This window comes from Taeniopygia guttata, chromosome 4A, assembly GCF_048771995.1.
Source record: "Taeniopygia guttata chromosome 4A, bTaeGut7.mat, whole genome shotgun sequence".
Taxonomy (NCBI): domain Eukaryota; kingdom Metazoa; phylum Chordata; class Aves; order Passeriformes; family Estrildidae; genus Taeniopygia; species Taeniopygia guttata.
Genome location: NC_133029.1, coordinates 802,360 through 824,158, shown reverse-complemented (window position 1 = coordinate 824,158; position 21,799 = coordinate 802,360). Strand labels below are relative to the sequence as shown.

The 21,799-nt window shown below is 53.8% G+C and overlaps 1 protein-coding gene across 7 annotated transcripts in view; it reads left to right on the top strand.

Moving 5' to 3' along the window:
- The first annotated feature begins 1,236 nt into the window (after positions 1–1,236).
- Positions 1,237–21,799, top strand: part of ATP11C (ATPase phospholipid transporting 11C (ATP11C blood group)) — a 52,589-nt gene continuing 32,026 nt past the window's right edge. For 5 of the 7 annotated variants that reach the window (XR_012055899.1, XR_012055898.1, XR_012055897.1 and 2 more), the window contains exons 1-3: positions 1,237–1,441; positions 18,344–18,463; positions 20,033–20,122. Coding sequence is in view for 1 of the 7 variants with exons in the window: in XM_032748333.3 (XP_032604224.3) it covers positions 1,415–1,441; positions 18,344–18,463; positions 20,033–20,122 (237 nt within the window). In the remaining 6 variants the exon portion in view is untranslated. Of the gene's footprint in view, positions 1,442–12,335; positions 12,428–18,343; positions 18,464–20,032; positions 20,123–21,799 lie in introns of those variants that run through there. The other 2 variants (XM_032748333.3, XR_012055900.1) reach the window with 2 other exon arrangements.

Here is a 21,799-nt window from a genome sequence, read left to right as displayed (position 1 = left end):
CCTGCAGCCCAGAAAGCCAAAAAGCATCACCAGCAGCTGAGGGAGGGTCTGCCCCGTTCCACCCGTGCCATCCCTGCCTGCAGTGCCACATGGAGCTGCTGGAGCAACTTCCAAAGTGGCCACAAAGTGCTCTGAGGGCTGGAGCGTCTCTGATAAGTGACAGCTGAGAGAGCTGGGGGTGTTCAGATTGTGGAGAGAAGGCTCTGAGGAGACTTTGGTGTCCTCGCCAGGGCCTGAAGTGGGACAGGCACTTTTAATGGGGCATGTATAGTTATAGGGCCGGGGGGAACGATGCTTTGGGCAGGGCACACAAGGGGTAGCCCTCCTCAAACTGAAAGGGGGCAGGTTTTAAATATTAAGAAGAAATTCTTCCCCGAGAGTGTCCTGGCACAGGTTCTCCAGAAAAGGGGGGATGCTCCAGGCCAGGCTGGATGGGGCTCGGGAGAGGTGTCCCTGCCAGGACAGGGGCTGGGCGGCAATGGGCTTCGGGGTCTGCTCCACTGAAACCCGGGTGGGGAGGGGATGGCAGCAGGTCTGGTGGGGCGAGGCTGTCCCCGTGTGTCCCCTGTCCCTGCCTGTCCCCTGTCCCTGTGGGTCTGGCTGGGCTCACTGTCTCCTGTCCCCACGTGCCGGGCCTGGCTGTCCCTGTCCCTGCTGTCCCCATCCCTGTTCCTGCGGTCCAGCTGGGCCCCGCTGTACCCGCGTATCCCCTGTCCCCTGTCCCGCGTGTCCCCTGTCCTGCCTGTCCCGCGTGTCCCTGTCCTCATGTCCACGTCCCTGCTGTCCCCGTCCCTGTCTCCTGTCCCGTGTGTCCCGTGTCCCATGTCCCGTACCTGTGTCCCGTGTCCTTGTCCCCGCGGTCCGACTGGGCCCTGCGTGTCCTGTGTCCCCTGTCCCGCGTGTCCCTGTCCCCTGTACCCACGTGCCTGGCCTCGCGTGTCCCTGTCCCCACGTGCCAGGCCCCGCTGTCCCCGTCCCGCGTGTCCCTGTCCCTGTCCCGCGTGTCCCTGTCCCCACGCGCCGGGCCCCGCTGTCCCCGTCCCGCGTGTCCCCGTCCCGCGTGTCCCCGTCCCGCGTGTCCCTGTCCCCTGTCCCCATGTGCCGGGCCCCGCGTGTCCCCGTCCCGCGTGTCCCCGTCCCGCGTGTCCCCGTCCCGCGTGTCCCCGTCCCGCGTGTCCCAGTCCCGCGTGTCGGGCCGGCCGCAGTGGCTCCCCCTGGCGGCCGCGGGCGGTGCGGCGCTCCCAGGCTGCTCCGGGGCGGCGCCGCCTCCAGCGCGGCGGGACAAAGCGGGGCCGGGCCGGGCCGGGCCGGGCATGGAGCGGCGGGCGGAGCGGGGCCGGCGGCGCGGCCCGGAGCCGCGCTAGGAGCCGAGCCGGGCCGGGCCGGGCCGGGATGCGGCGGTGAGCCCGCCGCGATGCTCCGCCGCAGCCTGAGCCGCCTGGTGAGTGCGGGGCCGGGGCGGGAGCGGCAGCGGGAGCGGCGCGGGGTTCTTCTCGCTCTGCGGGCGCCGGGGCTCGGCAAGGGGCGCATCCCCTCCCCGCGGCTCGGCCCCGGCCCCGGCCCCGCAGCGGCGGCTCCGTGCGAGCCGTGCAGGAGTTGCTGTGCTGCCCGAGCCCAAACGCGGGTTTTTCCTCCCCAAACCTGCCTGGGGGATTGCCCCGGGCCGGCAGCGCGCTCCCCGAACCGCGTGCTGTTCCTGCCCCGGGCGGAATGCGGGCTGTGCCCCGCCGCCGCTCCATCCCCAGCCCTTCCCTGCCACATGGGCTGCTCGGAGATCGCACCGTGAGCTCACTGCCTGGCCGAGCTCTGTCATTACTCACGATTTCCTTTTGCACAGCCAAGGCGCGGAAATCGCGGTGTGCCGCGGTCCGGGGCCGCTGTTTGCCCGGCGGTGTCCCCGGTTGCGCAGTGCGTACTCAGCCGAGTTGGCGGAGTTGGGGCGGTGGGCGCAGCCCGAGCGCCCCGCGGGGCCGGAGCCGCTGCCCGGAGCTGCCCGAGCCCCGGAGAGCGCTCTGCTGTCCCCTGACACCCACCGAACACGGCTGCCACGCTCCAGGCTCCGGGCACGAGGGACTCCCAACCGCCTTTGGAAGTCCGGAGGCGGCTCTGCGGAGCCTGGGAGGGAAGGGGTTTGATTTTGGGTTGGTTTTCCAGGCTGTGTTTCTGTTGCAGGCTCTGGCTTAGCACTGTGCAGAACACACCTACCACAGCATTGTTTTGCAGCCTGGGGACAGATGGATCAGATGAAACTCGGTGCCCTGACTTTGTGCCTTTGATGCCCTTTGAGTTCAGCTCTGTTTTAAGTGCCACCCCACCCACCCGAGCGGGAGATTTTGTCCCGGTCGTGTCGAGAGGCATTTGTGGTTTGAGGCATCCCACGGAGTTCAGTGAAAGGCTTTTTTAGGTGGCTGCTTCCTGTGAGCGGTAAGGGAGCTGCCTGCCTGGTTGTGGGTCCAGCACCCCCCTGCCCTGCCCGGGGTCTGTGTCCCCTCCCCGTGTCCCTCGGCGTGGGCAGGGGATGGTCGGTGCTGCTGGGCCGGGATGTTCTCTGGGAGAAGGAGCTCCCCGAGCACAGCCCGGGTGTTTCTGATGCTCTGTGCAGGGCCCGGCGCTGCAGCAGCTCTCGGGGAGGGTGGAGGTGCTTTTCTGGCTGGAGGAGCAGCTCTGCTCAGGGCCCAGGACAGAGTGCCAGCTCAGCTGCAGCCTTGGTGCAGGGGTTTAGGTGCTGTGTCCACCTCCTGGCTTTGTGAGCAGCATTTCAGCAGCAAGGAGCAGTTTATCAGGCTGGTGCAAGTGGTGTGGGTCCCCCGTATCAGCCTTGGGCTGATAGAGCAGCTCCTGCCGTGCTGCTGCAGCTCTGCCTGTCCCCAGCCCTGCAGCTGGCTGCCACAGCGGGCTTGGGTCCCTCCTGCTCCATGGGGAGAGGGCAGCCTGTGCCAGTCTCTGTGGGGCTGCCTGGCCCTCAGTCCTGGGTGGGCAGTGCTGGGCTTCAAGGGATGGATGCACTTGTGGCCGTGGCATTGCAGAAATTCACTGCAGTTATTAAAGGCTGCAGATTTTCTGGTACTTGGGGTCCCATAGGGCTACTCAGACAAACACTGTAACCTCTTCACTCTGTGGGCTCCGCCTGAGGCTCATAAATACCAGCAGATAGTAAAAATCCTGTTTTCCATTGTAACTCACAGCTTAGGCACAATGGACGTGATTTGCCCTATCAGCATGACTGTTTGTGGCTCTGTTTTCCCCTCCTATAAACCTTATCCTGGATAGGGAACGAAATGGGATGGTAAAAAGAGCAGGAAGGTTACAGTGGGGCATGTGGGTCTGCATGGCTGCCTGGGGGTGCAGGCTGATGCTCTGCAGAAACAAATTGGATTTTGAACTTTGATTTGCACCACTGAAATACTCCCTGTCAAAGGAACAGTGGGGCTGGGATCACTGTGGGGAGGTGGCGTTGAATTGCCACGGTTAATCCACTTTTAGGAGATACTGTCAACTTGAAATATAACTTTAATTCTTTTTTGGAAACAGATTCTAGCACTGGAGTCATATTTTTAGTCTCCTGCTGCTGGTAGGGCTGTTGTGGGAGGGTGCTGGAGTAGAGTGGGGAGGTGTGAGGGTGTCCAGGGGAGGGCTGGGCTGGCTCTGCTGGGCACTGGCCACATCCTGCCTGGGCTGCAGGGCTGTCCCTGGGGCAGGGCTGTCCCTGGGGCAGGGCTGTCCCTGGGGCAGGGCTGTCCCTGGGGCAGGGCTGTCCCTGGGGCAGGGCTGTCCCTGGGGCAGGGCTGTCCCCTGTGGCAGGGCTGTCCCTGTGGCAGGGCTGTCCCTGTGGCAGGGCTGTCCCTGTGGCAGGGCTGTCCCTGGGCTGCAGGGCTGTCCCTGGGCTGCAGGGCTGTCCCCTGTGGCAGGGCTGTCCCCTGGCAGGGCTGTCCCTGTGTCCTGCATCCAGGGCAGTGTGCTGTTCCTCCCTGCTCTCCCTGTGTTCTTGCAGGTGGCTGTGCCCTGGGGCCGCAGCTCTGCACCACAGCTCTGCCAGGGCCGGGGCAGTGCCCGATAAGTGAGGAATGCAGAAAGAGAAGCTGCTGATGCCCTCCTTGTTTGCACTTTTCCTCCCGATTTGCTTTTATTTCAGGCCAGCCTGGAGGTGCCCTGGGAGCTGTGACCTGCTCACTGAGCAGGAGGGCTGCTGGGGCGGTGGGTGAAGCACCCCAGGGTGCTCTCCCTCCTTGGGGTGCCTGTGCTGGCTGAGCCCTGGGTGCTGCTCTGTGTCCTGCCTCTGCAGCCAGTGCAGCTCCTTGCTCTGGTACTCTGCTCTTTGTGCTCAAAACCCAGGATAAGTGAGAAAACAACAAGCAGTCTGTAATTGGGAGCGAAATTCTCCTGTTGGCGTGTTTGTGCCGTGTGTAACAATAGGACCTGAGTTGTGTTATTCCAATTTAATGAAGTACCTTGGGGCCTGATCCTCTTTGCAGCCCGGGTCCTGGTAACCCCCTGGTGCTTGGCAAGTGCTGGGCTGGCTGTGAGCTGCTGGCTCCAGGCACTGGGGGGGAAGGAGCCTCTCAGGTGGGCGTGCATGGCTGTCCCTGTGCCCTGGCACAGGCTGCAGTGATGTTCTCTCCCCTGTGCCAGCAGCAGGGTACCCCACTGGGTTATGGGGCCCTGTGGGGCAGCTCCTGCCTGGGACCCCGCAGGAAGAGGGAGATCTCTCACTGAGATGGCTGAAAAAGGGAAATGGCCCAAAGTCCCTTTTTAGATGGGAAGTAAATTCCCCACTGGCACGGGGAATGGGTGAGAAGGGGCAGGGGCGGATGGGGAGAGCCCCTGGGGTGCACTGGCAGTGTGGGGCTGTCCCTGCCCAGCTCAGGGGCTAAGGGAGGTGTGGAAGTGTCCAGGACTCTGGTGGAGGATGCTGATTTACACTCCCATCTCGAGGATGTACAGCAAGTGTGTAATAAAATCTATTTTTGCACACAGAGCACATCTATGATTTTCTTTCACACTTGTTTTTTTTTTTCCATAGAGTGTGAACCAAACATTAGTGTGTGATTTCAGTTCCTAGTCTAAGTGTAATCATCTTTATTATCTGGAGTTGGAAGCTGTAGGAGTTGTCTTTTCCTGCCAGTCCAGCCCTGTTAACACCTGGAGAGTGAGGCTGCATGTCAGATACCTGATGCCAGCTCCTGCAGGAAGCGTTTTGTTTTCATGGATGTGACAAAACCTGCAGGCAGCAAAGGTTGGGGCTGGGGTGTCTCCGTGACACCAGGTGGCAGTTCTGCTTGGAGAAATCCCACACTTCAAAAGAGTATGGGTTTTAATTAAGCCACTTGAGATTGTCGTGGAAGTTGCTGGAGTTTTATTTTGAGATGTGTTTGGCATGACAGCCCCATTCCACGTGCTCTGGCAGTTCCCCTGTAGCAGCCACAGGGCAGCCCATGCTTGCCCACAGGGAAGTCAGGGGAGGCTCAAATAGGGAAGCTGGAGAGCAAAAAGCTTAGGGCTGCAATCCCTTAGTGGTGCTCCTTCCCTGGAAATGGGGACACAGGGCTTGGTGAAATTCCCGTAACCATTTCCTCTTTAATGTCTCCTGTAGCCTTATCCCAGAAATAGCTCAGCCATTCAGCTAAAAACAAATAAAAATCGACCAAGGAACTTGGCCTGGGATAAACAGCTGCACATGTTCATGTGTTCAGTTAGAGATTGGGAATTTGGAAATTGCTGTAGGGAGGGCTGGAAAGCACCGGTCAGACATTAATGATAAGTGATGCTTCTAATTAAACCTGTGGCACGCTGGAAACTTTTCTGTGGAAAATGAGTCTTGGCTGTATTTTCTTCTTCCCTCCGTGCCACTTTTGTCCCCAGCTGGTATTTTGCTGAGGAATGATGATTGTCTGGGCTGTGCAGGAAAGGTTCGAAGCTGCAGCTGAAGACATGGCAATTTGCTTTTAATGATAAAATTTCTGAAAGCAAACAGGGCATCTATTAATAACAAGCTTTTCAGCCTTGCCTTTAATTTCATCCTGTTGCTTTTGGTTTATGTGCTTCCTTTCTGATTAAAACTGCTGTGTTCTGGCTGTAGCTGTCTCTAGTGGAGAGATTTATTTTTTTTTAAGTGTTAGTTAAAAGCAAAGCTGATGGAGACGGTTCAGTGTCCCTAAGTCAGACACCCTAAACTTTCACACCCCAATTAGCTGTTGTCTGCCAGTGAGGGTGTTTTTAGCAGTGCAGGTTTGGTCCCTGCGAGCATCTTCCTCCCATGGCACCACGCCTGCATCTCTTATCCCAGGTGTGTGATTCCTTGCTCCCCTGTGCTCCCTTGGGAGGTTAATCCCACTGTGTTTGCTGAGAAAATGCTGGGCTGGCCCGGTGGGAGCGTCTCTGTGGGCAGGAGGTGCCTGCAGAGGAGCTGAGCTGGCACTGCAGGGCGAGCAGTCAGTGGGCAGCTGCTGGGGAAGGGGCACTGCTCCAGGCAGTGCCTCTCCCTGAAGATGCTTGCTGCTCGGGGGATTTCCAGGGGAGTTTTCAGGGGAGTTTCCCGTGTTCGTGGCATGTGGGAGTGGGTGCTGAGGCTGGAGGGCAGTGGGGAGGTTTTCCTGCGTGGCTTGGGCGGTCACCCCAGTGGCTTTGTGCCCAAATGTGTCCCCTGCTCAGGGGAGGGCCAGCAGCTGTGCCCTGTGCCAGGACAGCCGTCCCGAGGTCATCTTGGAGAACGCCTTCCCTCTGCATCCAGAGTGAAATCCGCTCCTTGCTGCTGGTGTGGAAATGTTCCTGTGCTTCCTGAGCTCCGGGAAGGCTGGGCTGGTTTTTCCCCAGTGGGTTTTGTGTGTACATGGGGCGTTGTGCTGCCCAGCCTGTGCTCTGCCCTGCCTGTGCTCTGCCCTGCCTGTGCTCTGCCCAGCCAGCACACCTGGGCTGGGAGCCCCACGGGGGATGCTGTGGGAGCCCCACGGGGGATGTTGTGGTGTTGGGGGTCACTGCTGGGCTGTGGTGTTTGTTGGGGGGTCACTGCTGGGCTGTGGTGTTGGGGATGCTGTGGTGTTTGATGGGGGTCACTGCTGGGCTGTGGTTTTGGGGGTCACTGCTGGGCTGTGGTGTTTGTTGGGGGGTCACTGCTGGGCTGCTGTGAGCACTGGGCACACAGGAAGGGCACAGGGACTGGGCACTGTGGCACTCACAGGGCTCCTGGAGGTGGTAAGCCGTTTGTTATTATTACTGAAATGGCTGTGTGCTAATCCTGTGTGGTTTTGCTCCCCTGAGGCTCCCTGCACCCTTTCCCCAGGCCCGCTGCAGCCCCTGCTGCACTGGTGCAACCTGCACGCTGCAGTGTGCTGAGCTGCCTCCACTATCCAACACACCACCAGTGACTTGCTCACTAGGCCTGCCTGAACTGTGTATCTGTCAGTATTCTGCTTTTTTGCAATAAACCCGACTCCAGGACTTGATGTGCAGCTGTTCTGTGCAGTGCCTTACCCCTGCTGTGGGAGTGCTGCTGCTGCTGCCTGCTGCAGGGGATGGCAGTGAGTGGCAGAGTGCTTTAAAGCTTGATTTACTAACTTGTAGCCTGGGGAAACTGAAAGTTCCCCCTTTTAAAAGGTCTCCTCTTTCCTGCCCTTGGCAGCAGCACGGCTGCTGGGTCAGGAAAAGCCTGTTCTGCCCAGAGGCTGCAGTGACTTCAGTAGATATATATGCATTAAATATGCATGTATGCAATGTATGCACATTAAATATGCATATAAGCAATATATAGAGATGCATTAAATATCTATATATTTATTTTTGCTGATGGGCTCTCTCTCAGGCTGGGCAGTGATTGATTGGCACAGGGTTCTGATGGCTGCAAAGTGCATTTGGATGCTGAGCCCCACGTGGGCCCGTGGGGAGAGGGGCTGAGGCTCCCTGGTGGGGGAAAGCTGTCCTGGGCTTGGCTTCTCCTCTCTCCATCATTTATTGTGCTCTCAGAGGTGCTCACTGCCACAGATGCTAATCAGAACCAATGTTCTCTAAAGTGTTTAGCTCCTTATGCAACCCCTTCTGCCCGTTCCTGTGGGCACCTGTTGCCTCCTGCTGACTCCAGTGGCTTTTTCCCAAACCTCAGTGGTGTTTTTTGGGATGGAATTCCAGCTGAAGCCTGTTTAGTCTAAAAGCATATCTCCTCTGGCCATCCAGCCTGACCGACAGCTTTGTCCTGCCCTCCTTAAGGAAAGCTTACTGCGTGATCCAGTTGTTTGTAAAGAGCTTTTTGTTTTCCTCCTGCAGCAGAAGGAGGGGTGAGCCCCTGCCAGGCTGTTCTAGCTGGGCATTTTGCTCTCAAATCAGCTTTTCTTTCCTGTTTCCCATCTTGAACGCGATTCCTGCTAATCTCCATTGTGGCCTTTGCTGAGTAATGCTTTGCTGCAGACTTTCTGCTCTTGTTTTCAGCTGATGTTTCAGGATCTGTTGGTGAAAGGACTCCAGCCTTGCTTATGGAGGGCTTGGTCATGTTTTGCTGTGTGTTTTCAAAGATTCCCTTCATCTGGCATGTCTCAAAGCGTGCTGTGTACCTTAACAAGATTCTGTGGGATGACTCCAGTGGGAAACAGGCATTGCTCACTTGCTCGATGTAATTTGTTTGCAGTATTGTGGCAAATGCACTGATTTGCAGGCCAGAGGGATCCTCTGTTTCTCGTGCTGTAAAGGACCTGGAAAAGCTGAGCCAGATGTGCAACAGGCAAGAGCAGACAATTTGAAGCGCTTCTTGGTGCTGCCATCCAAGATCTCTTCAGCAGTAATACAAATTAAATACTGCTTGACTGCAACGACGCTGGGCTCTGTTGCTGGAGTCTCAATTGGCTTAAGAGGGGAAAAAAAAAAAAAAACATCTCACTGCCGGGAAATTAAATGCAGGGGGAAAAAATCCACTTTTGTGAGCAGCCCTTCCGTCTTTTATTATGATTTCTGTGTAATTCCTCCCCAGCATTCAGCCAAAGCCAAGCAGCTGCTATCTGCAGGGACTCAGACTGCACTCGGGGGGCTGCAAAGCCAGCCTTGAAATGCAGTATTAATTAATTTTTTTTGTTTGCTTTGGGTGGTGTTTTGCATGCCACTTTTGTTCGGCCTGAGTTGTGGAGGGTTTTTATTCTTTTTGTTTTCTCCTCCTTCCTTACAGCTCACCTTTCTTACCTTGTTTGCTCAGGAGGGAGTGCAGTAAAATGAGCTGTGATGCCTGGAGGCTGTTGTCCTCCTATCAGCCAAATTAATATTGTGGAGCACATCATTTCCATGTTGGCTGGCTGGAGGTGGGACTTTCCACCTGCCAGGTACCGCTGCAGGGTGGGAGCAGTCAGGCAGACACAGGAGGGTGAGGGGCTGGTGCTGGGAGAGCAGGAACCCTGGTCCTGGTGCCTGGCTGGGGAGGGAGGCTGATGGGCTGGAGGTGGCCCCAGGGATGCTCTCCAGCAGCAAAGGATGGGCTCATCCTGCAGCTGGTGTGAGTTGCGGTGAAAAATTAAAAAGAATTTTAATAAAGATTTGTAGGGATGGCATGTTTATTATAGTGCTGGGATTGTTTTTTTACAAAACAAAAAACAAAAGTGCAAAAAGAAATTTAAGTCACTTTACCCTGTCTGTTTTAAGGTTTGAAAAGTCTTTTATTTCTCATCTTTTTAGCTTAGAAATTTGCATTTTTTTTAGTTAGAGTAGTTTTATTAGTGCTGTAAAGTTACTAGATTAAACATATTTTACATATTTACTTACTTACTTATTATATTTTACTTATATACTTAGTTACATATTTACTTAATAAGCTGAAAGTGGTGCATTTTACTTGAATCTAAATAGAGTACAAATGTAACAGGTAAGAATCCATCTCAGGTGGAAGCCCCGAGCTGTGAGGTGCAGTCCCTGTGTGTGTGTGTGCCCCTCTCCTGGGGCAGGGCAGGGCAGGGCTGGGCTGGCTGTGAGCCCCTCTCAGCCTCTGCCCTGTGCCTTCCCCAGCCTGACCACAGCAGGAGCCAGAGGATTTCCTGCAGATAAGCAGCCCAGGCCACATGGGCAGGATTTCTGTGCTGGCTGGGTGATTTCATGATCCGTTTCCTGGTAGAGTCTGTTGGGCACTGTAGTTCCCAGAGATGGAAATTCTCCCGGCGTGGTCTGGGGCACGTGGAGCTGATTTTGGCCGTGGAGCAAGGGGTGAAGTAGGTGATTTCTACCTCTTTTCCCTCTTACCTCCTGCTGCTGCTGTGGAAACATTTGTCTGTGGTACAGCAAGGGGCAGAGTTAGCAAACCACAGTTTTTATGGTTTGGGAGTTGATAAATTTGACCTGAACCCATGTGTGAGTGAGGAGCATGGGAGGTGCTGGCACCCACTGTGGGGATTGAGGCACCCCAGGATGCCAGTGCAGGGCTTGGGGCAGTCCCTGCAGGCTGGACCTGCCCTGCCCGGGATGCTGGGGGATGTTTGGGGGACAGGACAGCTTCCCTGGGGGCAAGCTTGGCCTGGGAATGGCTCTGGGCAGCCCTGGGTGCCAGCCCTGGGTGCCAGCCCTGGGTGCCAGCCCTGGGTGCCAGCCCTGGGTGCCAGCCCTGGCTCCGGGTGCTGTGCTGAGCCACAGGCAGGGCAGCCTGCAGCCTCTGCCCTGTGTGTGCCAGGCAGGCAGCCTTGCTTCCCAGGGGAAAGGGAAGAAACTGCTCTGGGAAATGGGCTTCTTGCCAGTCAGCTGGCAGCCTGGCCCTGAAACGCTGGGAAAACTTAAAAAAGGGGCAAAATGTTCGTAGGTGGCAGAGGTTAAGAGTAAGGTCTGGCCGAGCTGGGATGCCTAACCTGGTATTTAGGGGCTTTTTGTTCCCATAACTGAGGAGCTCAGGCTTTCAGGGGACCGGGAAACAACGGGAAAACCAACAAATTATAGCTCTGCTGGGTGGTGCAAGCACTGACAGTTGCAAACTGGGAGGTTTTTTCCATTTTGCTCTTATTTCAGTTTTTGCCAGGCCAAATCACTGCTCTGGAGAGCTTGCTGCCCTGCTAAAATAGCTGCTGATGAACAGACATATGTGCACAGCTTGAGCCGGGGAGAGGAGGGAGGAAGAGTTTTGAAGACAGGAAGACCTCGTTGTATTTGCTTTGTGACCTCTGCAAAACATTTGGCTCTTATTCAAAGTCCTTTTACTGTTCTCCAGCCTGAAGTGTTCCTATGAGCCTGAATTTTATATGCTGGTGGCATGCTGGTCGAACTTTTCTTTTGGACTGCCAAAAATAAAGATCTGCTGCCTGTATTTCAAGATGAGCAATGGTTTCATAACCCTGGCTGCCAGCAGGGTAGGGAAAAGAAGAATTGAGATGCTTGTGAAGGTCGGTGGTTGTGCTTGAGCAGGAGCAACAGATTTTGCACCAAACAGCAGCGCTGAAGGAATGCTGCCCCAGCTGATCCTGCCTGAGTTTGGCTTTCTGCATCACTGCTGAGCCTGACTTGTGCAAAGTGCTGCTGAACAGAACCTGTGGGTGCAGCCATTGGGGCATGCTTGCTGGGAAGGTGCCTGGTGCCAGAAGGAAAAACAAAATCTCTGCCAAAAAAGGTCTTTTCAGCTGTCACCCCGTCCGTGGCACTCCTCAAGTCCAGGATAGGGCTGGGCTCTCCTTTGAATTTATTACCTAGGGAAAATAACTTCTGTATTTCCTCTCTCCACCCTTATGAAGACTTTCAAGTAGCCTTTTCCCCTGTTCTCTCCGCCCAGCCATGTCTGTTTTTATCAGTGGCTTTGTTGGCTAAGTCAGCTTTGCCAGGAGACGCTGCCAGGCCGGGCTCTGTTGGGCTCTGCTGTTCTGCTGTGCTTGGGGAAGGTGGTCTCACACCATGTGCTGGGGTCCTGGGACAGAGGGGACGTGGGGATGGGCGCTGGCTGGTGCCCCTCACTTGGCTGCCCCTGCTCTGAGGATGCTGTGCTCTGGTTTGGTGCTGTGCCATGCCCAGGGCTGAGCTCTGCCTGTTGGCCCCATCAGCTGCTGACCCTTTTCCCAAGGCTCCTCTTTAGCTCTGGGGGCTCTCCTGGGTGCCCCACCTTGGCCTGAGCTGGCTTAACCCAGCGGTCACTCCTTGGTGGTCATGTTCTGTCCCTGGCTGAAATACCAGTGGCAGCTTCAGCCTCAGCACAGGAGAAGGGGTGCTGGTTTAAATTTCAACCTGCTGTTTTCCCAAGGTACCAGCCTTCCCATCCTGCTCAGGAAGGAGCAGCAAAGTCCCATCCAGTGGGAAATGAGGTGGGGCAGTGCGTGCCTCCAGCCCTTCCCCTGGACCTATAAGCTGTCAGTGTTTCAGATAAACTGTTGGCTGGTTGTTTTTCCCAAGGTCTGTGCGTGTTATTGACCCTTTTTGCAGGCACAGGGAGAGTGCTGGGGTTGGTGCTGATAGCTGGACTCTAAATCAGGAGATCTGCCTGAATATGTGGTCGGTGTGGGTAAGCACAGTCCGAGCTGCTGAATTATTGAGGGTGTTCTCAGAGCATCCCTTGGACCCTCATGGAAATCACTGAGGACAAAGAGTCATAGGAAAATTGGCAAGAAGAAATCTCAATTAAAAGTACATCGGTTGGGCAGTGAGGTTGATGTGCTGAGCAGCTGCCCCAGGCTGATGGATGTTTTGGGGAGGTTACGGTAAATTTATGGAGGCTTTTAAAAACTGTGGCAGTGTTTTCTTTGTTCTTCTGAGGCTAAATGAAACAGGAGCTGGAACAGGCTGTTTTGGGAGGTGCTGTTATTTTTGCAAGCTTTTTTTGTAAATCAGGTCGCCTTCTCTACGACTTTTATCATAAATGGAACAATGCAGGAGCAATTAGACTTTAAACTATTCATGAGATTGAAGCCAAGTAATGTGATTTAATCTTTCTTTTGCGTATATTTAATATAAGCTGTGATTTCATTCACATGTTTGAGCTTTGTACTTGTACTGTATAATCTCTGGGTTTAACAGTTGATTTTTTAAAATGCCTGTGGTTTTTAATAGATCTGTTTTCTGTGAGTTATTTGTGTTTACGTTGTGGCTTAAAGTTATCAGCAAACATGAAAGGAGAAGTTTTTTTTGCTTGTTAGTTCTGGTTTTGGTGCTTTCTGGAACTGTAGTAAATCAAATGCTGGTGGTTTTTTTAGTTTTACTTCTGCTGCTGTTTTTTTTTTTTTCTGGAAACAGGGCCAGAAGGTAGCACAGACACTTGCTTTCCATATGGGGGATATAATTAACCACTCTGTTTGCAGCTGCCCTAGAAATAGTCCTCTTGAAGTGGCTCCTTGTCAGCGGTGGCTGCAGAGCAGAGGTTCACCTCTCCTGTTGAACTCCGTCTAACTCCATTAATTTTTACCCAGGCTTGCTAATTTTTACCCAGCTTTTACCCGGTGCCATCTGGGTGCTGTGGTGGACCCCAGGTGGGGAGGGTGCTGAGGAGGAGCCTGTCCCCATGCCATGGTGGGCAGGAGGTTGTGCTGGGGAGGGACATTTCCATGGGACAGGGGCACAAAGGGACAGCTGCCCAAACTCAGGCAGAGGATTTGGGGACTGCTGTGGGCTGCAAATGTAATTCTGCCATCTCTCTGTAATGCTCCAACAGCTTCAGGTCATCACTGTGTTGGGTTATTAATTGTATCCATGGGCATTTTTACTTCTGGCCTGATACCTTCAAATCATACCTGTTCTTGTCTCCTCCAAGAAGAATTTAGAGTGAAATGCCAAGCCTCAGGTGACCTTCCATGGGCACACAGATGGGCTTTCTCCGTTTGGGCAATATAAGAAAACAGCCATTTTCCCCGCTAATGCCTTGATTTCAGACCTGCTGCTTCTGGCAGGAGGTGGGCTTTGGAAAAGGTGCAAGTATGGGGAGGTTGGGTCACATCAAAGCGTTTGCCAGAGCACATTCAGGTGTGAGTTTCTCCCTGGCAGAGGAGGGTGTCCCATGGAAGCCAGGCCAGCTGCCAGCTGGAGGGATCTCCTGGCAGGACAGCCTCCTCACCTCATCCTTATCTCCTGTGATTTGTGTCTGCCTCTCTGGCTGGTGCCTTCCAGCTGAGCTCCTGCAGGAGAAGTCTGGTTTGAAGGCCCTGCTGGAAGGTTGGCTCGCTGGTAGGCTTGGCTGGGTGCTGGGGAGTGGAGCAGGAGCTCTGAACTGAACCTTGAGTCACTGCAGGAAGGATCTGCATCCTTGGGCTGGTGCTCAGACGGTGCAGACAGGATGGTGGCTCTGCTCAGAAATGCCTCCTTCCCTCCCTCCCCTTGTTTCCCGGTGTCTGCAGTGTCCTGGTGCTGCTGTGATGTGTCTGCCAGCTGCTGGCAGCTCCCCTGGGTGACAGGGATATTGTACCTCAGGTGGGTCTGTGGTCACCTGCCAGCGTCCCCACATCCTCCAGCTCGGTGGGACAGTGCAGGGTGGCTTCCCTGGCACTGTCCCCACACCGTGCCCAGTCTGGCACTGCTGGTCCCCACAGACAGCTCTGCTTCTCCCAGTGCTCACACAAGCACCGTGCCTCCAGCCCAGGGAAGGGAGGTGCTGAGAAAGTGCCCAGGAAAGGAATGCAATTGTTTGTCTTCTTGGATAATCCTTTTGGCAGGCTTGGCTGTGAACAGCAGGAGAAACTCTGGCTTTTGCCTGCACCAGCTCGCTCCAGCCCTGTGAACTGAGGGCTGTGTAGAACCCCACCAGGCAACAAGGCAGCTGCTTGAATTGCAGCCAAGTAATATTTTCTATTTTTTTTTTACCATCAGAATAAAAAATTTTCATGAAAGGCAGTCAGAAAAAGTCATCTAAATCCTCTCCTTGCTAATCTGCATATTTTATAATTTTCCCATAAGCCTGGCAGTTATTCCCTAAATCTGCCTCTAAGTCTCTGTTGAGAGCTGTTATTAAGAGGTAGCAATCTATTAACGACCCGGCCAGGGCTGGCTGGGCTCGTCAGAGGGAGAACTTTTAATTGCTGAGCTCAGCCAGCACCTCGTGCTGCAGGCTGGGGTGTGCTCCCCTTCTGGGGGCTGGGGAGAGGAGCAGTGTGGAGCCTTCCAGCTCCTGCTGTGGCCGTGGGCAGTGTGACGCTGTGGGGTGCTGAGGGGATGGAAATGCAACGCTGTGGGTGGTGGGAGCCTGGTGAGAGCGAGGGGAGAGGGTGGGATGCACCGTGGGGTTACGGTGCTGCTGTTACAGGTGTTGCTCTCGCTGTGTAGGTGATGCTGCAGGTAACCAGCAGGGTTAGACTGTGGGGTTACAGTGCCACTGTTACAGGTGTTGCTCTCACTGTGTAGGTGATATTGCAGTAAACAGCAGGGTTATACTGTGGGGTTACAGTGCCACTGTCACCAAGGCATTGCTCTCACTGTGTGGGTGATGCTGCAGGTAAAAGGGGAGTGCAGGGTGAAAGCCCTCCTGGGAGCTGGTGCTGATAGCTCAGTATGGCTTGGTCAGCCAGCACACCACAGCTGGATTTGAGTTCTCCCCTGCTCTGAGGCTTGATGTGCACCGTGCTTTCTGTGGGTAGTCAGGAGATCCTTGTGAATGCTTTCCCAGAAGTGCTTTCAGCAGAGCTTTGTGGTTTCTGTGCCGGTGTGTGTGAGTGGCAGAGGCTCCCCTGCTCCTTCCCAGCGCCGTGCCAGCGGGCAGGGGAAGCTGTCGCTTCCTCCCCGGGCTGCAGGGATGCTCAGCAGGCACGCCTGGCTGGAGCCTGGGCAGGGGCACGGCAGGGAGCAGACGTGGGGACGTCTGTCTGGGCTGCCTGGCACTGCTGTGGCGTGGATGGATGGCTCTGCCTGCTGCTGCTCAGGCTCAGGTTGGTCAGACCGCGGCTGGCACCTCTGTGATGCATCAGGGAACCTTTCTTGGCTCTAGTTTGTCATCTGGAAGAGGTGCTGTTGGCTGCTGGTGTGGCTGGGAGGATGGTGGCGTTCCCTGGCTGGGAGTGTGTGCTGGTGGAGGGGGTCACTGCTGGGAGTGCTGGTGGCTGCTGCTGGCTCTGACAGGAGGTGCAGGGCATGAGGGGCCTCCTGCTCTGAGCATCAGCCACTGGAGGCGTGAGGATGGCTCTGGGAGAGCTCCCAGCACACCTCCCCACGTGTAGGCATGGTGTAAAAACACTTCTTTAATCAAAGGTGCTGCAGACATGGGTGGGAAACAGAGGAAGGGGAGAGCTGCTGCTTCCTTTGGGCTGATCCTGCTTCTGGTGCAACAGCATCCATTGAGTTGTTGCTGCTCCAGTCCACCAGTTTTAACTGTTTAAATTTTTGGGTTTGACACTTTCCCCAAGCAGCAGTTAGTCCCAGGCCTTCTGTCTTAGCATGTTTTGTTCAGAGCACCTTTCTCTAGCAGGGCTTTGTTGCACCTTGCCAAGCTGCCTGCAGGAGCCCTCCGGATGGGGATGCTGAGCTGGATCCTGGGCTGGATCCTGGGCACTCCTGGAGCCTCCGTCTGCAGGGGCTGAGCGTGCTGGGCCGCTGACTTGGGACAGGCATTTGGCACTTTTGGCACCTGCTCTGGTGGCATTTCAAAGCAGGCAGGCTGTGGGGCTGAGGATTAGTATGACTGAGTGGAGTATGAAGAATATTACTGGTGTTTTAGCAGCTCTGCTGCCTGATAATGCCCTCAAGCCATAGACTGACAAATGTCTTCCCTATTCATGTTTTAAAATTCGAAAACTGAACACTAAGGAAATCTTACCCTGTTCTAACACCACTCTTTCCCCCTCACCCCTCTTCCCTTGTTTGCTCTTAGTGGGCATTTGAAATTCATGGTGTGATTTTAAGTTCAGCATCACAAAATGCTTCCTGGTGCCAGCCAGGTTTTCTCCCTTGGCTGGGAGCATCTGTGGCAAGGACACTTTGTTGTATGAAAGGACAGACATGGACTGAATGAAAAGCGGATTTTTGAACTGTTGCACAGTTCTGTTGTTTTTGAAAATAAAGTTTCCTGGTCCACTGAGAAACTTGAGTGTGCTGGGCTGGCCAGAGCTGGAGGCTGATGGAGACAGAGCTGGCAGTGCTGCCTCCAGCACTGAACTGGGGACCTGCAGTGGTCGCAGACAATCTATGGTCCAGGCCAAGGCAAAGAGGAAGAGGCATACAGAAGGGAAATAACAATTTTCTTCATGTGTCTAGTAATTCCTTTTCTCAAAGGTGTCGTTGAGCAAGATCATCTTCATTATTCTTCATATTCTTTTAATATTAGAACAGTTGTCACAAAAGGACAAAGCCTCGGCTTTGTTACAAGTTGGGAAAGGTTTTGAAAGAAGTTACAATAAGTTGGAAATGTTGAAGAGTTACACTTAAATAGAGGAGTTTTGGTAGTTTTGGTGCATTCAGGTCCTTTGTTCAGTGTGTTGACATCCTCTCCCTTGGATGGGAGCTGTGTCTGTGTTTGCAGGGGCTGTCACTGCCGTGGGTGGCTGTGTCTCTGCTGGTCCCAGGTGTCGGTGGCTTTGTGCAGGGGCTGTGCTGTCCTGCTCTGCTCATCCTGCTGCACTTCCCCATCCTGCTGCCAGCAGTGGGGATGTCATCAGGCCCCCATGATGTGAAGCTGACATTCACTTGTGACATCTCATTCTGCTTTAAATTAAACCCCCAGCAAGCCCAGCTGGCTTCCCAGCACCGTGTGTGTCATCTCGAGGAGTTTGTGCTGTGAAACTGTCTGCTTCATCAGTCGTGATTTTAGCTGAGACTTTTAAATAGCAGAAGCAGACCCTTTTGGTTTTTTGAGCTGAGTACTAAATCCGTGTGTGCCAGTGCGGTGGTGAGACATTTTGCATGGGTTTGAGGCTTGGACAGAAGAGTGAGTGTAAGGGAGGGTGCAGTTTCCATCATCCTCAATGCCATGAATAAACCCAGAGATTCTCCAGGTCAGGACTAGGAAGAGATGTGTAGATGCTAAATTACATTCCTAATGCCTTGAAGTGCTTGATAGGGACACATTCTCCTCCAGGAAGGAAACATGACCTGGCACAGGCTGCAGCTGCACAGGGCAGCAGTGCAGTGCCCTGTCCTGGTGGGGTGCAGGGCAGGCTGTGCCCCTGAGCTGATGGGTGACAAAGGTGTGTTTCAGGCTCAGCACATCCCTGCTTTGCTGCACGGCAGTGTGTGTTGTTCCCTGGGCTTTGGCTGGGGCAGAGGGGCGAATCTCTGTTCCAGCTGCCCTGGCTCAGCGAGCAGCACGGGGCTGGGGCTGGGGGCTGGGGGCTGGGGCTGGGGCTGGGGGCTGGAGGCTGGGGGCTGGGGGCTGGGGGCTGGGGCTGGAGCTGGGGGCTGGGGGCTGGGGCTGGGGGCTGGGGGCTGGGGCTGGGGCTGGGGGCTGGGGCTGGGGGCTGTCCCCCCAACCTCTGCAATCCCTGAGCTGACGGTGTCTCTCCCCGGGCAGTGTGCTGGCGAGGAGAAGCGCGTGGGCACGCGCACCGTGCTGGTCGGGCACCGGCCCGTGCCGGACACCGAGGCGTGCCTGGCACAGAAGTTCTGCGACAACAGGATCGTCTCCTCCAAGGTGAGCCCCTGCCCGCCCGGGCACCGCCTGTTCCCACCTGGAGCCTGGCAGGTCCCAGTTCCGCAGGATGGACGCGGAGGTGCAGCCTGGCACAGCCCTCACACGCGGCTCCAGCCTCTCTTGGGGTGTTTTTCCATCCTGTCAGTGCCAGCGGGGCTGTGGGCAAGCTCCTTTCTTGTAGGCTGGATGACAGCAAAGCACATGGACATGTTGAATTTGTGGGGTTGGGTTTTTTTTTGTGTGTTCTGGCATCCCCTTGGGGAGGAAAAGACAGGTTAGGGGTATAATGCAGCATGAGATAGCAGCTCAAATTTGCAAAAGAGGGTGGTATTATTTTGTAAAGGGACATAAAAATATGATTCCCTCTTTTTTTTTTTTAATTCTGTGAGATTTTTCTTTCTTGAGTTAGGACAAAAATAACCATGCTCTGTTTATCCCCTTGGATGAAAGGGGGGGAAACATTCATGTGGTATTAATGCAGCTTTTGTTTATGGTGGAAAACTGTGATGACACCCATCTGCCTTCTGCTTAGCTTTTTTCCGTGACATTCATGTAGCTATTTCAAAAGATTTGAAGCCAATTCGAGTAAAATATCAAACAAGTGGCATTCCATATTGTCAACACAGCTGGATACGTATCCCAGCGCTCAGGATTTGTGATGCTCAGCATACACTTAGGCTTCAGTTTTGCTGTACTTGAGCTGCAAAGGGGCTTTTCCCTCTCCTTTCTTTCTTTGTGCATCTTGTCTCTTATCTGGTTTTGTATGTCTGGGTTTATTTTTGGGAAAAGCTTTCAGTCTGTCCGTGTTTGACTTGTTTAGCATTCCCATTGATGTTTCCCTGGCGCTCAGGAGGGGCCCTCAGTGAGGACACCTTCCCCCAGCTCGGTTCCCTCCCTGACAAATGGCTTGCTTTAGCACTAATTTTAGTTCTTCCTTGATTTAGTTTTGAATGGTATGTCCGTGCTCTTTTTTCCTTTTATATTTGCTAGGCCTGGGACCTGACCAATCTCTTTTATAATTAAGTGGCCATTGGTCTTGAGACTTGCCTGCTTTTTTTTTTTTTATTCCAGGCAGACTCAAAGATAGATATTAGACCCATTATTTCCCATGTTGTTCTTAAATTCCACACGCTTTCCAAAGTAAATGATTCAGCAGCCTTCTTAAAATTATAACGAGGCACAACCTGTTACTGAATTTGTGTGGGCAACCATGGCACTTTTTTTTTTCTTTTTTTTTTTTTTTAAAGCAGCTCTAAGATAGTTTGGGGAATTAGGAAAAAACGTGTCCACTGTGGGTTATGTTGTAATGAAACCAGCTGTGTACAAATGCCTTTCAGAAGTTGTCTCACTGTGGCTGTTGGGTGCTGGGGCTGGAAGCTGGAGCAGGAATTTGGCATCTCAGCCCCAGCTGTACGGTGCTGCTGGGCTTGGCTGGGGGACCTGGAGCCCCCAGGCTGCTCAGGACCTGGCTGAGCTTCGCTGGAGAGCTGCTGTGCCTCCTGTGCAGCCCAGCTGTGGCTCTGCTCCCTGCCAGCTGCATGCCTGGCCCTGAGCCCTCTCTCTCCACAGTACACCCTCTGGAACTTCCTCCCGAAAAACCTCTTTGAGCAGTTCCGAAGAATCGCCAACTTCTACTTCCTCATCATCTTCCTTGTGCAGGTAAGAGCTTCCAGTGAGTTTTATTTAGGTGCTGATGTTAGGCACAGCTTGAGCAAGAATTGAGCTTTAAAACTGTTTGTGCTTACGGAAGTTTGGAAATTCTGGAGTTGGAAGCTGTGTTATAATTCTGCCACGCCATCCAAGGCATAAAAATAATTAAAATATCTGGGCCTGTCTGAGATGGGCTTTGAATGACTGCTAAAACACTGAAAAAACATCTTGATTCTAACTGTTAAGGTCATTCAACCCCTGAAAATACACTTGATGCTACACAATTAAGATCTGTTTTTTGTCACCATTACTACTTCTGTTTAATAACTATATTTCCCCAAGTGATGTGATATTTTTATGTCTCAGATATAATGTTTGCCCGTGCAGTCAGGGACTCTGGTCTGTGTCCCTCTGGCTGCTGCAGGGGCAGGGATCCCGAGCCAGGCTCCTCCTGGCAGTGTGACATGAAAGGCCAATTTGCTCTGGCGTCAGCTGGCTTGCCTCCATCTCTTCATCTCGCTGGCATTGCTCCATTTTGTCAGACCCAATTTGTAATTTGCCTTGAACTGAAGCGATACCCTGGAGTCAGGATGTCCTTTTTGTGTAGCTGGCCACTTAGTGACGTGCTATTACATTTTATCTATTGACCCTCTGGCTGTGGAGAGCATGGAATATTCCTGATTATAGCTACAGACTGGGCTTGTCTAGCTGCTTGCCCATTTTAGGCACAGGTCTGTGCAGGTGAGAGAAAAGCCTAGCTGTTCTTGCTTGTCTTTATTCTGTGAGCACCTCCAAAATCAGGGAGCAGCCCTTGTGGTCAGTTAGAGAGCAAGCAAACCCCAGTGAGCAGAGCCCAGCCTGGCAGCACTGACCCCTGGCTGCATACAGAGCAGCCCCTGTCCCCACTGCTTGTCATTCTGAGACATCACTGCCCTTAAAAAGGCACTCAGGGCCACTCCATTCATGCTGAATACCAAGGTTATTCCTTGAAAAGTGCCACCTATATCTTGAATGTTCATGCTTCTGTTTAAATTTCTGTAAGTGGACGGGGTTGTCCCCCTGAGTGCTGCGTGAGGAGTGAAGTGTCACAGTGCTCGAGGAGCTGCTGGTGCACCTGCCCTACCTGTTGTGAAACACTTCATCAAAACTTGTTTCTGTGTGCCTGCAGATCCAGCTTTGCAGCACAAAGTACGTGCATTAAGCATAAAACACGCTGCAGAGACACATTTCTTTGTTGATCTCCCGGGAGCCTGCAGGAATCTCGGGGCAGAAGGGGCTGGCCCGGAGTGAGCACAGCCAAGTGTTTGTAGGCAATAAGCTGGTGGCAATAAGCTGTTTTAGGAATCTGTAAAGAGTCTCTCTGAGGAGGAAAGTGGAGATAACTTTTGGAGTGTGGTCCATAGTGTCCTAAGGAATCTTGTAAAAAGAAACTATTAAGTAACAGAAGGACTTCGTCATTTTTAAGTGGATTCAAATTAAGCTGTTGAAGTCCTAAACCAGTCCAAAAATAGTTTCAGAGGAGTCTGCCTTTCTCCTGGCTTGTTTTTTCTGTGTCCCTCAGCTTTTCAGCAGCCACAAAGGGGAAGAACAGTGTCCAGCCACGGGGTTTTTGCAGAGTCCAAACTCCAAGTACATATCTGAATTATTCCAGGCACTTCAACTGGTATTGTGCTCCTGTATCTGTAA